This window comes from Athene noctua, chromosome 1 (assembly GCF_965140245.1).
Source record: "Athene noctua chromosome 1, bAthNoc1.hap1.1, whole genome shotgun sequence".
Lineage (NCBI taxonomy): Eukaryota > Metazoa > Chordata > Aves > Strigiformes > Strigidae > Athene > Athene noctua.
Window position 1 is genome coordinate 128,900,341 of NC_134037.1, and position 14,920 is coordinate 128,915,260.

General features: G+C 39.8%; 1 protein-coding gene across 7 annotated transcripts in view; it reads right to left on the reverse strand.

Annotated features, from left to right (window-relative positions):
• Positions 1 to 14,920, reverse strand: part of EHBP1 (EH domain binding protein 1) — a 226,264-nt gene that overhangs the window by 188,343 nt on the left and 23,001 nt on the right. For all 7 annotated transcript variants that reach the window (XM_074925462.1, XM_074925197.1, XM_074925116.1 and 4 more), the window contains exon 3: positions 5,346 to 5,403. In XM_074925462.1, coding sequence (XP_074781563.1) covers positions 5,346 to 5,403 — 58 coding nt within the window. The remainder of the gene's footprint in view (positions 1 to 5,345; positions 5,404 to 14,920) is intronic.

A 14,920-nucleotide genomic window follows, 5' to 3' on the forward strand; every position in this document is an offset into this window, starting at 1 on the left:
ACAAAACTGAAGTCCCCAAGGCAGCATTTAAATCACATAACAGTGAGGCAGTCTTTTCCGTTCACATCCTATGCCTTCTTTAACAAACACTCTCCAACTTCTTCAGCAATTAAGCAGTTTCGCTCACCACTCACTCCTCATGTTTTCCCTAACCACTCTCTGCCTAACAAGGCAGCAATGCTGTAGGAAAACAATTTGCAACTGTGTTATTAAAGGCTCTATCATACGCCTATAATGGTATACACTGACCATTAGAATAACTCAAAATAATTTTGACCACTTATATTTGCAACCCAACATGATTTGTTACTTTAATAACAAACTAAGAAGCCCTAGAAGTGCCATTACTGAACTGCACGAGTCCCAGGCACTCATTAGCATGTTAGAGTCATGACATGCCTTTGTAACTCCTGTCAGGGAAGAAGCTGGTAGTGACAGGCAGGCCTGGCACTAGGCAATGAAGCAACCAGAAAAGGCAACAGATTGCCAAGGACAGCAAAAGAGGTGACCCAACTGCTATTTTATTGATGGCATATCCTTGAAAAAAGGCTAGGTGCGCTGCTGAAGTGGACAAGAGATCTTTTTAACTCCCTACATCTAGATCCTTTTTATTCCCTGTCCCTCTACTTCTCTTGGCTCTGCTCTTACTGTTCAAGTCCTTTCCCTGTTCCCAACATTGCTCCTTCTCCCATGTGTTTAAACAGTTTTTGATAAACCTGCAGCAGAAGTGCTGAAATGACAGGCAAGGCACCTTCTTTCGGCTTTGATACAAAAAGCACCTTTGAAGAATAATTCTGTCAGGCTCTCAGAAGCAAGTGCAAATTTGATTCTTCAGAGGTGTGTAATTCAACCAGAAGCCCATATGTGTTCACAGGAATAGCAGAAATTACCTCCTTGACATCATGACAACATCTCTTTTCAAATTGAAATTTCTTAGTTCAAAGCCTTGAAATGTGAGAGCATCTCAGTGAAATGAATGTAAACATACTTATAACACATTTTCCCCTTGTTCTACACTAGAACAAAGACATTCCTCCCCCACTCAAAAAAAAAAAAAAAAAAGGCAAGTCCAAAAGCCCAAGGCCTGAAAACCCAGGGGCAACATGCCAGTGTCAGGATACCAAAGAGGAAGACTTGAGCAAGTCCACTGCTACAAGCTCCACATTCTTTAAACTATGGATGCTAGAAACCATCTAACTGAAGCTTGAAGAGTTGAGGCAAGCCCCCACATACCCAATTCTGACGAAAGACAACATTTGCACCAGCAGATAGGTTCCCTCCCTCCTGAAGCTGAAAGTTCATTTTAGTTCTAGGATTGCTCAGTAATTCTGCCAAACATAGCAAGACTGCAAATCACTGTTTTCCATAAACTCCTGGCACATACAATGAAGATGCCCAACCATACAGAGCCATCTGGTCATGACACACCTCTTGAAAAGTATCGAAATCAGACTTGCCCAGAGAGAGGGGAACCCAGAACAGAGCTGTAAGTAACTTAAATCTGCATTAAGGTCAGTAACTGCTGGATACATTTATGGTCCTGCATCCATCCACCAGACTGCCCTTTTCAATGCTCTTTCTAAATGGTTACTGCTTTTCGTTTCCAGTGCTTTAAAACTTACTATAATTTAACATATCTACAGCTCCTATCATATGTTTCCCACAGTAGCAATTAAAATATGCAGACTCCTGCACATGATGTCTCTCATTATTTCTTCTAATTGAGGGACCACTGTAGTTTATTTGAGAAGAAAATATGTGGGCCAGAAGTCATATCAAAATCATAGAAAACCACAAAAATAAGGACTTCAAAAGACATCAAGAATTCAGCTTTCAGCTCAACAGTATCTTAAGTTTACATTAGTTAAGCAGGCCAGTTTCAGTATACATCCATCCATAGCACCATCATACCTTCTTCCAAGTTGCACCACATTTTCTGATGACCTATCTCTTGCACTTTCCCAGTACAAGAGAGACATGGAGCTACTGGAGACAGTCCAGCAAAAGGTCATGAAAATGTTTAAGGGACTGGATCATCTCTCGTAGGAAGAATAGTTGAGAGAGCTGGGACTGTTTGACCTGGAGAAGAGAAGGCTTGGGGGAATCTTATAGAGCAGTCTTTATATACCTGAAAGGAGGGTGCAAAGATGACAAGAGTCAGGCTCTCTTTGGTGGTGCCCAGTGACAGGATCAGTCAGTGGGCAAGAAGTGAAACAGGAGGTTTCCTCTGAACATCAGGAAAAACTTTTTCACTGTGAGGGTGACTGAGCACTGGCACAAGTTGCCCTGAGAGGTTGTGGTGTGTCCCATCTTGAAGATATTCAAAAGCCAGCTGGACAGAGTCCTGGGCAACCACCTTTAGGTGGTCCTGCTTAAGCAGACAGGTTGAATCAGATGACCTCTTCCAACCTCAACCATTCTGGGAGTCTGTGAACTAACACAGGGCTATCTCTCTTTATTCCCAATGATCTGAAAAGTTCAGAAAATAAATTACAACCTCCAAAGAAGTCTTTACAACATCTTTACAGTAAGGTAAAGCCTCATCCCTCTCCTCCTCCTTCTCAAAGGAGCTGAGAAACATAGGAAATTATTATGCTTTTTATTTACTGAGCACAGCATCCATCATAAGTAAAATAAGAGGAAATATTCATTTGACTCGCTTCCAAGAAAGCAATTAGATGAAACAATATGTTGAATAAAGTATTTTACTGGCAGGATGACTAAGAGATCAAGAACATTTATTGATCTACAGTCTTGGACCCAAACAGCAGAAATCATAGCTACTTAAGCTTTAAAATTAACTCTACCCTCTGCCCAGACCTCAGGGACACAGCCTCTTTCAAAGTACCTTTGTGGAATCTTAGTAAGCATCAATTAATTATTTAGCAAAAGACTTTCTTGCGTCTCAGGTAAATCTGTCAGTTTATCCAAGACTTGCTCCTAGTGCCTGGTGATCAGAAGAGAGGACATTCATGGGAGGACATAGTCTGGAACTTCATGGTCCAGCTCAAAAAACTTTAAGCCCAAAAAGCTGAGCAAGTGTCAGAAAACCATCTCACCTCAGTGACTCAGTGAAATGTTGCCATTGGGGCCTACGGCATCATGGCCATAACACCAGAGGCAGAAGCCCATCACTTCACAAAGCCCTACTGGACTTTTGTTAGGGCTTCTATTTCTGAACATATTCTCAATCTCAACAAACCAGTCATTCGTGGACAAATACCTTGCTTTTCACCAAGCTTTTTAGATGTTTCTGTAAGTATTGAATTTACTGTTCTATATTCTCTTTTCTCTCTCTGTTCTACAGAAATTAAATGAAAATAAAGGAGAAAAGTTATCATAGGGTAAGCCACAACAGACACCATACATCAGCAGTTACTACCTAAATACATACCATGCAACAAACTCAAGGTAACTTGAGCTAGATTATCCTTCAATGAAAGAGAAATAGTCTGACTGGCTTTGCTGAAGAGTACAAACACGGAACAGAAGCAGTTATCTTGGAAAAGGTGCCAGACTAAGTTCATAACCTTGTTTACTCACAAGGTAACATCTTTGGGTTTTCATACCCTAAAGCGGAATTTAGGATGCATACACTGGAGTAGGCACTTGGTTGTGCAGTCACTTTCAGACAGTAACCAATCTTTAGATAAAACAGCTTAGAATAGCTTAGAACTCAAAAGATAAAATACAACAAATATGCATGACAATCAGAAAAAGTAGTCAGAAAAAGAGCGGTTAAAAAACCCCCAAAAGTCTCACCAGAGTAGTGTAGGAAACTGTATATCAGATTTCCTAAACATTTAAGTTCTTCAACATATAATTATTTCATGATATCTTCTCTATCATGGGTGCCCTCTCTCCACCCTCTTAGAGTTCTTGGAAGTACCATTTTGAGTTATATGCATACACCAAAAAAAGGAGCTTAGACCATCTCTATTTAAGTACAGCGTTAAAGAATTATTAAAAGGCTGAGCTCAAGAACTTCCCCTCTGGACAAGACCGCTTGCCATAAGCCTGACCAGGGTCAGAGGCAAGAGCTGTGGGGAGAAGGAATGTGCAAGTATGGCTGAGTCATCTTGAAGAGGAGATGCTCCTGGGAAGGGAGGAAAACAGCACACACTTCTTCCCCCTGCAAACCTGCCCAGTGGTTAGGACACTTTCCTGGCTCATTTGTGTTGCCCTTCACAAGTTTTTGGACAGATGTCCTACACAGGAAGACACAAGGCAACAAAACAAATCCTGCAATGCAACCAGCATTCAAAGGCCTTTCCTTGCCTGCTGTTCACATGAAATAGGCTCCCCACCTCCGTAAGCAACAACTGACTGCTAGGATTGACAACAGATTTTACTCTTGTTAGTCAATAATACCACACCCTAACAAGACATTGTCATTAGACACTGTGGAGGTTTAGAAATGCTTGCCATTTGTTTCAATCTCAGTGTAAATGGAGAGTGTTGTGGGGGTTTTTTTATGCTTCGTTTTCTATGGAAACCAAACCACACACTGAGACTGTCTCGCCTTTCACTTCACCCCAGACCCAAGGGAGGCTCCACAGAGGCTAACTGCATCTTCCTGTCAGAGCAGTAAAATTCAGTAGTCTAGACAAACTGAGCACCATTTAACAAATAGACAGTAATCTCATAAGGCTTTCAGATTCTGTACTGCAGGAAGTAAGGTGAAGCTCACAGAAGAGAGGGCTACTCTGCTTGCAAACTTTTGCACATCAAAAAAGCCAACCACATGCAAGACAAATTTTATGAACACCCAAATACTAGGTAGACTTCACTTAGGGCTTCCCTTTCCTTAGGCTACCAAGTCATTTACCACAAAACAAATTCACAGGCTTCCTCACAGTGTTTGCAGAAGTAAAATGTTAAAATTTAATTCAAGTATACACTACTAGGTGAAAGAGCCTCTGTTGATTCTTACTGGTTTGTAGCATTTTCTAGTTATGAAATAGCCTCTTATTCATCTCCCTAGTGCAGCAACATCAGATTCTTTATTACTTTTTTTTTATTGTTATGCTTAATACACTTCTAGTAGTGAAACAGATTCTCCTTTCTAATTAAGTCTAGCAATTAATAACTGAAATTGAACTGATGATGATACACTTCTGCTAAACAAATAACCGAAGCTGAAATCAGGGTTAAGTGTTTCCATAAATTAGTGTTGACATCAACAGCAGCTTATTTTGAATTTTACATCTAAACTGATTTAAAAAGAAAGGAAAAACAATTTAAATCTCTCTCATTTATTTGGCTGCTCCCCACACTCAAGAAATCAGTCCCTCAAACAGATGACCCTTCTTATCATTGAAGTTGTTATTAAGAAATCAACCAACCTTAGAGGATTTTCTTCGGCTTCTTCTTGTCCAAACCACCACTAGTTTATCTGGCTGCCTGTTGAAGATAAGGAAGAAACAGCTTAATTTAGAACAAGATCAATATGTACACAATCCATAATAAAACTCTTGCAATACATAACCACATCCTTAGTGAATACATTATCTCCTAAAAATAGCTCATCTAAAAACCACTCTCAGCATCGGTCATTTAACAGGAAAAATAATGTGTAATTATAGAAAAAGGCTCCTCCAATCCATACACTAATGTCATTGTTCTCCTCCTGCTTTCCTTGCCTGTGGGGCATCTCCCCAGAGCCAGCAGCACACCTGAGCAGGAACTCTTCCACCGGGCAGAGAACAGGATCCAACCTCTTTAAAGACACCTTGAAAACAATCTGATACCCAAAATAAACATAAGTGCAAATTCTAGTTTGAATTTCTACACAGGTAATGCTAAGTATCAAAGAAAACAGGCAATTTAATTTTGCATCCCCAAAAGGATTATTTTTTCTACTTGAATACCTCTAACAACAAGAGTAATCAAGTATTACTCCTCAAAATCTCCTTGGACAACCAGACAGGTAAATCAGCGCTTCTTCAACTTCTACTCAGAAGGACAAACATGTTGAAACTCGGTGTGCCTCTCCAAGCAATTGTTTATTTGGTATTTGTAATGAAGTAGATGAAAGTGTCCTTTATTGAGGTTTCCAATACAAATTATTTTCTCTTTAAATTTCTTGGCTAATAGTTAGAGCCCTATTACCTCTACATTATTAGTTTCACAGTTATCTCAGTGATTTTTGATACTGAACTAACTTCCAGGCTTTTTTTTTTTTGGCCTATGATACACTTCCTATCATATGACCACATTTCTGGTCCCACTTCCAGAGACTCCTGACCCTCTATTCTGGCTGATGACCCAAATTCCACCAACAAGCCTGGCTGCAAATCCACCCACAAATTATTTTCAATGGAGTTCACATCTCCGCTTAAAAGTACTAAACCTGCAACTCTGCCTGAAAAAAAAGTGCTACTCAGATTTTTGAGACACTGGTATAAAAATCCTTGCCTTTCTAAAGCCACAGCAAACCCTCTTTCATGTTAAAAAAAATCATGGGGGGAAAAAAATGTATGTAACTGAGGAAAAGTCAAGATATACTGTGCTCAAATCATTACTAAAAGATGCACCCCAAAAAATCCACACAAGTATTCTGAATATCAAAAGCAGTGTTCATACTGCTATCCCAGTATTTAATCACAGGGAGACTATCTACTTCATAACCAACTTTTCAAATTAAAATCCAACTGTTTTAATAGTTATTTTAAGCACTGAAGTGCTGGCCACTGTGTTATATAACTTCCCACTGAGCTGTTCATTTCTGCAGGCTACAATAAAGCTAATACATCACCTACAATTTATATTTAAAACTCATCAGAACTAAAGTTCTTCTGAAAAACAGAGTTGAAAACAGATCATGTCTTACTCCTTTAATATATTCCTTAACTTCCAGGTTGGGATAAATTGAAAGTGAAATAGCCTACTGCATTTTAAACTGTGTAAATTCACTCTTACGGCTTGTTTAGGTGACCTAGAGTCTAGGTCGGCTCTGCTTGAGGCTTCTTCTGTAAAATCTAGCTTGGTAATGAGGTCATCCTGTTGTACTTCAAAAGCTCTTTGCCCACTTGGGGTCAGATGTGAGGTTCTCATCTGTTGGCACATAGCCCCACTCACTTTGAGTGAGGGAGCTGCGTTTGTGTCACCAGGAAAAAACAACACCTCCAAGGAATTTCCTTGAAGCAAAGAAATCCAAATGCATGCCTACAATAAACAACTTTTTCCAGAGTTATTTCACTTTACACGTTAAAGCTGACTTATTTCAGAAACTAGCTCATCAACCAAATTCAATTTAACCTTGACTCATTCTCCTAAGCTTGCCTCTGAGTACAAAAAAACTGCCAAAAGCAGGGGAAGGTGGGGGAGGGAAGGAAACATTTTAAAAATGTGAAAGATAGATGCATTTCTGCAGTACCAGTGGCTACACTGAGGACAACCCTCCCTCAGAGTGGGACTCTGTGTCCCAGGAGTCACAAATAAGAGCTTCAGTAGGAAAAGGCAGAACACCACCTGCAGAGATTAACAGGAAGAGCACAATTCCACACTGCCACCAGCTCTTCACCTCTTCTCCCTCTCATCTGAAGGGACACAGTGCTTGGCAGAATGTCTCTTCCCTATCTCTTCTCGCCAGGTCAGCCAGACACTACGCTTGTGGTGGCCTTAACCTGCTCAGGTGTACAGGAACACCAGCCAGCCAAAACATGTACGAGACAAGACGACATTCTTCATGGTATACTCAGTAGATCATGAAAAAATTGAATTCCAACACATGGATTTCAAGAATAAATTTCCACAGCTTTTCATCAGAAGAGCACTCAGGTCTCCAGAGATCCTGTGAGGGAGGCTAAGAAGGATCCTACACAAGTCACTTCCTTTCTGGCAGCTCCAGTTCAGGTAACAAAGATGCTGCTTTGTCCCTCTAGATCTATTTTGATCTTGTCTTATTTATCTTGGCATCAGAACTGATTTTTTCTTACAACAGCACTGGATCATCTCCCCAGGAGTAAAACATGACACAAGCTGGAAAAGTGAAGCAGCACACCCAGTTCCACGTGGTGCCAACATCTAAACCAGGAGGCCAGCCCCAGTGGAGATGGCCCAAGAACATTTATACACATGGGCAAACAAATGGGCCAAGAGAAGCAAGGGAGCAAAGCAAAGTGAGGAAACAGGAGGAGCGTTAGTGTTAGTGCCAAAGCAAGTTGATTCAAAGTAGGAATGAATCCACACCTGCAGTCCTGCAACACATAATTTTTCTAGAAGAGACCCATGGCTATTCCAGATGCTTCAAAAAAAGAAAGAGTGAAGAAGAGGCTATATATAGACACAACAAAGTAACTCTGAAAAACTAAGTAGCATAAAACAATTGTCAGGTATTGACAAGCCTCAATTCACAAATCCCTCACAGTCTGGACAAGGGAAGAATAAATTTAAAAAAAAAAAAAAAAGCAGAGGTGGGCAGTTAAACATGACAGTCATGTCCTGTGATACTGCTATGTGCATGTCCCATGTTGGTAATTGATCTTACATTTAATTCTCTTATTTAATTTTAAAGTGTGCCACTGCTTTCTTGGCTTTACACAGGTTGTCAGAGACAGCTGGTGCTTCAATGCAGTTCTCCAGCGGGAGCTGCGTCTGCATCACATACACACACAGTTGTCATCAAGCCTGGATTTAGTTCCAAATTTTGAAAAACTCCCTTGGCCAGGAATATAAAGAAACACACCACCATGAAAAAGCCAACTAGAGTCTCAATTTCGACTGAGAAGACCAAGCCATGCCGATGAGATAGCACAGGCAGCATTTACTCCCCTAGGCTCCTTCACTGGTATATTTATTTTGTTAAGTACTGAGTACACTTTGCTCCTTCAGCTTCAAGTATGAGAGAAATCCACATCCAGAGGTACTTTTCCAAAATAAAATGAGGAAGGTCATCACAATATGGGGACAGAAAATTTAGCAAAATTAAATGGGGAGAGAAGGAAAGAAAATATCCTAAAGGATGAGTTTCCCTATGGAGCATACCACATGCTTAACTGAAAACAGAAAGAACAGCATTTTTTCTAAGGGATTTTCTTCAAGAAAGTCACAAATCCAAGAATTTAAAAATATCTCCATAGAACTGTTTTACAAACAAAGCCAGGAGCAACCTTCTCTTTCACAATCTGTTCATTGCTCTTTTATGCCAATATACTTCTAGAAGAAAAAGCCCAGCTCATATTTTAATCAGGAAATTTGCATTCAAGGTTATTAGTGATGTCTCAGTGCTAGGAAACAGCCAAAACCACCTAATGTAGTTTGCTCGTTTAAAGCATTTGATATTTTCCTCCTTCAGACTTCTCCCCTCCTTCAACATCATAAACCTGGCTGCTCATTAACCAGAAATAAAAGCAAATAAAAATCACTTCTGAAGAATTAGGCTGAAGACCAGTTTTGTAAGTTTACAAGTTTACTTTGTAAACTTGGAGATCATTCCAAATACAAAATCCACAATGGTGCAAGATGAACAAATATTAATGATCAGCTATAAAAAAAAAAATAAAAAAAATCCTGTGCTGCATGAACATCATTTCTTATTCCTTTAATCCCAGCAGGTTTTAGATAGTCACTTACTCAGCTCCAACAAAGCCAGTACATTTAAGGTAAGGAACAACACAATGCTAACCCTAAGACGATGGGGTTGGAGTGGAGGAATGAACTGGGCTGTAGCTGAACAGCTACATCTCCACGCTAAGTAATTACTTTAATCTAGACAATTCAACACCACCAGCCTTTCAGCAGGAGTATTTCATACTGTACTGGAATCTAACATGATTGCCTTGGTGGTGCTTTGCGTTTCACGCCATGCCAGTACATAGCATTGCCAAAGCAGCGGCAGATCCCTGGCAGGGGAAGCCGAAGGAAGTCAGCAGCACTGGGGTGCCAGACACCGCCACCGTGAAAGGCAGGGGCCCAGCAGCAGGTACTAAAAGATCATATTTTATAAAGCCTACCATAAACTTGCATTTGCTACTTACTCATTTTTGTGTGGTTCACAAAAAACTATTCCTGAAGAAAGGCCATTTATAGCAGTAAACTTATTTTAGTATTTACAAGTGAAACTTACTCAGCAAAGAAGCAGGGAAAATTATGATTTCAAAGTCTGTGGCTCAGAAAAAGAGCTTCATTGCTGCCCTGCATACCAAGTAACTAAAATTAGCTTTAAAATGCAGATTAATAAAACATCTATAATTCAAAACCATGCCTGCTTTTCCTGACAGATGGAAGCCATGATTCTGGTATCTTCAATTCTCCTGTTGAAACAACTGATTAAAGAAAAAAAAAATAAAAAATAACAGAACCAGACTTTGCCATATCCACAATTATTAAATAAAGTAATAAAAACATTCCACAGACTGGAAAAAACGATGTCATCTGATCATCACCTTATATGCCACAAATTTCACTGACTCAGAAGGAGGTTGTGAAAGATGCAAGGTCTTCTGGGGTTTGATCATTCCAGGAAATATTTGGCACAATATTTTGATTACAGAACTCTCCAAATATCATTTGTGAAAGAACAACATAAAAGGTATTGGTTTCCCATCAGCTCTTGCTTTGTAAACCTTTTAGCAGAAGCAGATAACGTTAACCAGGACCTATTTCTACACCTAACTTATCATTTGATAACAAAAAAAAAACCTTCAGAAGACTCGTTTAGATGCTGCTGCTGGAAAGAGTTGCAAATGCACTTAACTTTAATTATGGACACTGAAGCAAATGGCAAGACCAATTACTAACAACCTTTTGTGAAAGAAAATAGTAACAGCATGTGTTTGTAACAAGGTATCATTGTATTTAAATAACAGTCAATAATCTTTTATGTAATGGACAAGGTACATTTTTGTAGAGGTCCCTTTTTGTCTGTACACAGACACACTACAGCCTGCATGCTTGTTTCGGCCTCAAATTGCCTAAGTGTTGGGGTTTGCCCCCCCCCCCTTTTTTTTTTTTTAGTTGAGCTTGTTTATTCTTACTGTATTTGATTTGAACTGCATTCATTATTACGGGCTGCTAGACTATTCTTGTGAAGCAAGCCCAAAAGAGTATAATTAACAAGAGAAGCAGCAGTGTTAGCACAATAGCATGCAAACGCACCTATTGAAGGATAAAAACAATTACTTGAGGAGTAATGTCAAAGCACTTCTGATAAGTTTGTTGGGTCTTGTTTTTTTTAAAAAATAGCCTTTTGTCCTCTCTGCATTGTGCATACCAGCACAATGTGCAAGGTTTTCATTAGGAACCAATCCTCCCTCCCCGCCAGCACGCAGCTTTCTACACAACTGCTGGAACACTATCAAGGCTAATAGTCTCTTAAAAATAAATGTGATGAGTTCTATACCATCATTAATTCAGGATGAATGTTACTTTTCCTCAAGTCACAGATAATTACTTTGAAAAGCTCTCTTTGCAGTGCAGTCTTCTGCACTGGGACCTATGCTATGGCATATGTTACCATCAGCCAAGGAACTAATCAAGCAATGGCCTTTCACAAGCCTAGTACTAAGTTTTTTTCCTTCAGAATTTCCTGTTGGTCACAATCAATGAAATTCCATGGCTGCCTACAACTCTGGGAAGCGCAGTCAAGTCACCACCGATGCTTTAAACAGGCCTAGAGACAATGGTAAGAATTATGTCCTGTGTTGATGCGTTTGCCAAATGAGCCCTCTTACTGAGTGAAGGTACAGCACTGATTGCAAAAGCCAGAAACATTAAGAAGAAAATAAAATGTCATGTAGATAAAAGCCATCTGAGCTAATGATAAGATGCAGTACATCACAAGATGAAGTTTTGCATTTCAGGAAGGGGTTTGGGGTTTCCACAGTGGAAGTTAAGGGTATTCAAAACACTCTGTACCCAGACATCGTCCCCTGTAGTTGTACAAGATGCCAGGACACATCCACCAGCAAATTAAGTTAAGACGGCTGTCATGTTCACCTGTTCTAGCCTGTCTGCTCCCACTTCACCGCAGACTCCTGTGCAAGGCCTGTGAACAGACTTCTGAACCATCTCACAGCACTACCACGTCAGACTGAATCAAGCATGCATCAAGCCCCTAAAACAAGAAAAAGCTTGTTCTTCCCTCTAGTCTTCCCTTCAAGTCTTAACAAGGCTAGGAAATTTCAAGAGTGTAATCATTAAAACGGGCATAGCAAGAGGTGATACCACAGCTGAGATCTCTCCACTTCTGCATCTTCACTTTCTATGCTTAACACAGAAAAATCCTGCTTCCTTTCTTCCCACCAGAGGTCTCTACATATTTTTTCAAGACTACACAAACTGTCAAAGGACCAGGATTTTCCTTGTGAACTGAAATTTAGGGTTTTTTAGTACATCTACAGCTAAACGGATTGACCTCTACAAGACTTAATGTCTCAAGATTATGCTTTGCTTTTCAAAAGAAGCTGTAGTCTGGTTTTGCTTGCTTTAAACAAAAAAGGGACAAAGCAAGACATTACGACTGTTTTACAAGTGCAGTCAGACCTACTGAATCTGCACAGCATCTATTTGCGAGGCTGAGCGTGGAATGTGTAATATGTACTGCTGATTACTTGGTTTTCTTAAACCAAACACAAATGAAGCTTGCAGAATAAGCTGGATTAACAAAGCCCAAGTTCATCCCTTATTCAGAACAAACCACAAGGACAGATTCAGCTTCATTTTTCAAGGAGTTATTGCAGCAAAGAATCTTGAGCAAAACAAACTCAACAAGACAATCTAGCAAAATATTTTCCTAAAGATTTTTGCAACAGAATTTTATATTGCAGAATATACAAACTGACCCTAGTCTTCAGGAACGTCCTTTTGGCAGTAACAGGAGCATGCCTTGAGTAGTCCCTCAATTTTATGTCACATCCATCCGCCCTCCACGTAGAAGCTTTCTTTGCCTGATCCAATTTAGCCTTGGTTGTCTCAAGGAGGGGTTAATAGTACTGCACCAGAAGGACCAAGTGGATCTCTTATCTCACTCTCCTGTAATCATGTAGCTCCAATTAAGCAGACATTTATGCAGCAATGCTTAGTCCACATGTTTACACTAAACATCCTACCACATCAAAGCTTCAAAATACCTCCCAATACCCTATAACAAACAATGCCTACAAAAAACAAGAGCTGCTTAAGGCCACCTAAAGGCGTGCGCGTAATACCAGCCTCCCCAGTTGAGTAAATTCAGAGCATTAGACCACCATGGAACACAGGTTTTTGTGCATGGCTGGTGGGAGCTCAGGCTAACTGGCAAGGAGGAACACTGGCTAAGGGAGGCACTTGGACAAACCTTAAATGGAAAGAGTGGAGCGTGTTGCTTTATAGTGGAAAGTTCACAGGAGCTTATCATGAGTCAGATCTTTCTCAGATGCCCGATTTTCCTTTTCACATTCTTTTTTCAGAATATTTAGTCTTCTACATTTTAACAATAATGAATCAATGTTTTTTTAAAAAAGCTATCAGTTTAGACTTGATAAGTTGTTCCTCCCGAGCAGCATGTGGCAAGATCAGGCACTACACAAACCTGCTTGCGCAGCCCACCCAGTCCTGACCCACTGTGAACTTGCGGTTCTGATCCTCTTCCCTGCAGAGCAGGGGCCTGACAACTGCCAAGTGAATAAACACAAACCAGTCAGAAATCAAACTCATTTTCACCTCATGTATAACAGTGCATTTGAAAGTTGGTTTAAGGTGAAGTGCTAGACCATCTATCTGCTAAACCCAAGTGCTGAAGGCAGACATTCCTCTATATGCCCAGTGTCCACATCCCACACTTCCTTAAGGAGACACAAGCGATCAGCATTATCTGCCCCTCTCTTCATGAATGTCCATGTCCATGTCCATTGTGGTTGTAAAGCAATAAAACAGATTAGTAACAAGAATCAGGGAAACACAGTTTAAGGCAAATTGAGCAAGTAAATAGGAATTTTGAATTCGCATTCCAGCTCCTGTCCCCACTGATTATACAGCCTTCAGAAAATTTTAAGACAGACACTGAGCAGCATCAACCCTCCCTTTGATTTTAGTCAGGCTCCATGACCTACCTATACCTCTATCTATAGACCAAAGATAGTATCTCATACAACAATGTATGTGCATTACTGAGGATACCTTAAACTATTGTGTGCTATCCCTTCTTATTTTGAAGCACTGCAAGTTTGTTAGATGTAGTCTCACAATTAAAACTGCAAAAAGCAAAACTAAATTAAAACTCTGACTGACAAATGCTGCCTGAAACATAGCTTCAACCCATCAAAACCAAATGGCCACATTAAACAATATACTTCTGTACTAAAAATATGCAAGACACTTCCCAGCACACCATTGTCAGTTTTAATCAGACCCCATTACAAAACAGATCCTATTCCATTTTGCAAATTTATTTTATTTTTTTTTTTTTTCCAAATAGCATTTGAAAAGAAGGCCCTTCTGTTTTTCAATCTGGAAACAGTAGAGGAAAAAAAATTATTTTTCTGCAATTCCTGCAGAACAGAAGAAAAGCGTGTATCTTTCACCAAAACCATAGTGTTAGGAAACTGAACAATTCACAACAGAATCTTCTTCCTCCAATTTGTCTAAAATAGATCTAAGAAATTCTGCATAGTCTACTATAAGTAATTAAAGAAAAGGATGATCTTTGCTGGTTTTTATGTCTCAAAGAGTTTCACATTCACACACTGATAGATTTCTGCTCCAGAGAGATTCCAATGTCCATATTAGTACCTGGACAAAGCAAGTCTCAGCAGTGACAGTGTATTAATGCCTCCATTACTCCTCTCCTTGCAATCCATGGACTCATCCTGAAGAAAATTACAGTTCATCATAGGCAGGAGTAAGAGAATCTGGCTTTTAAAACTCCCTTCCAAACCAACAGCACCAGGGTTTTCATGTTCGGTTTTGCTCCTTAAGGCCATGTTTTGGATTACAAAAA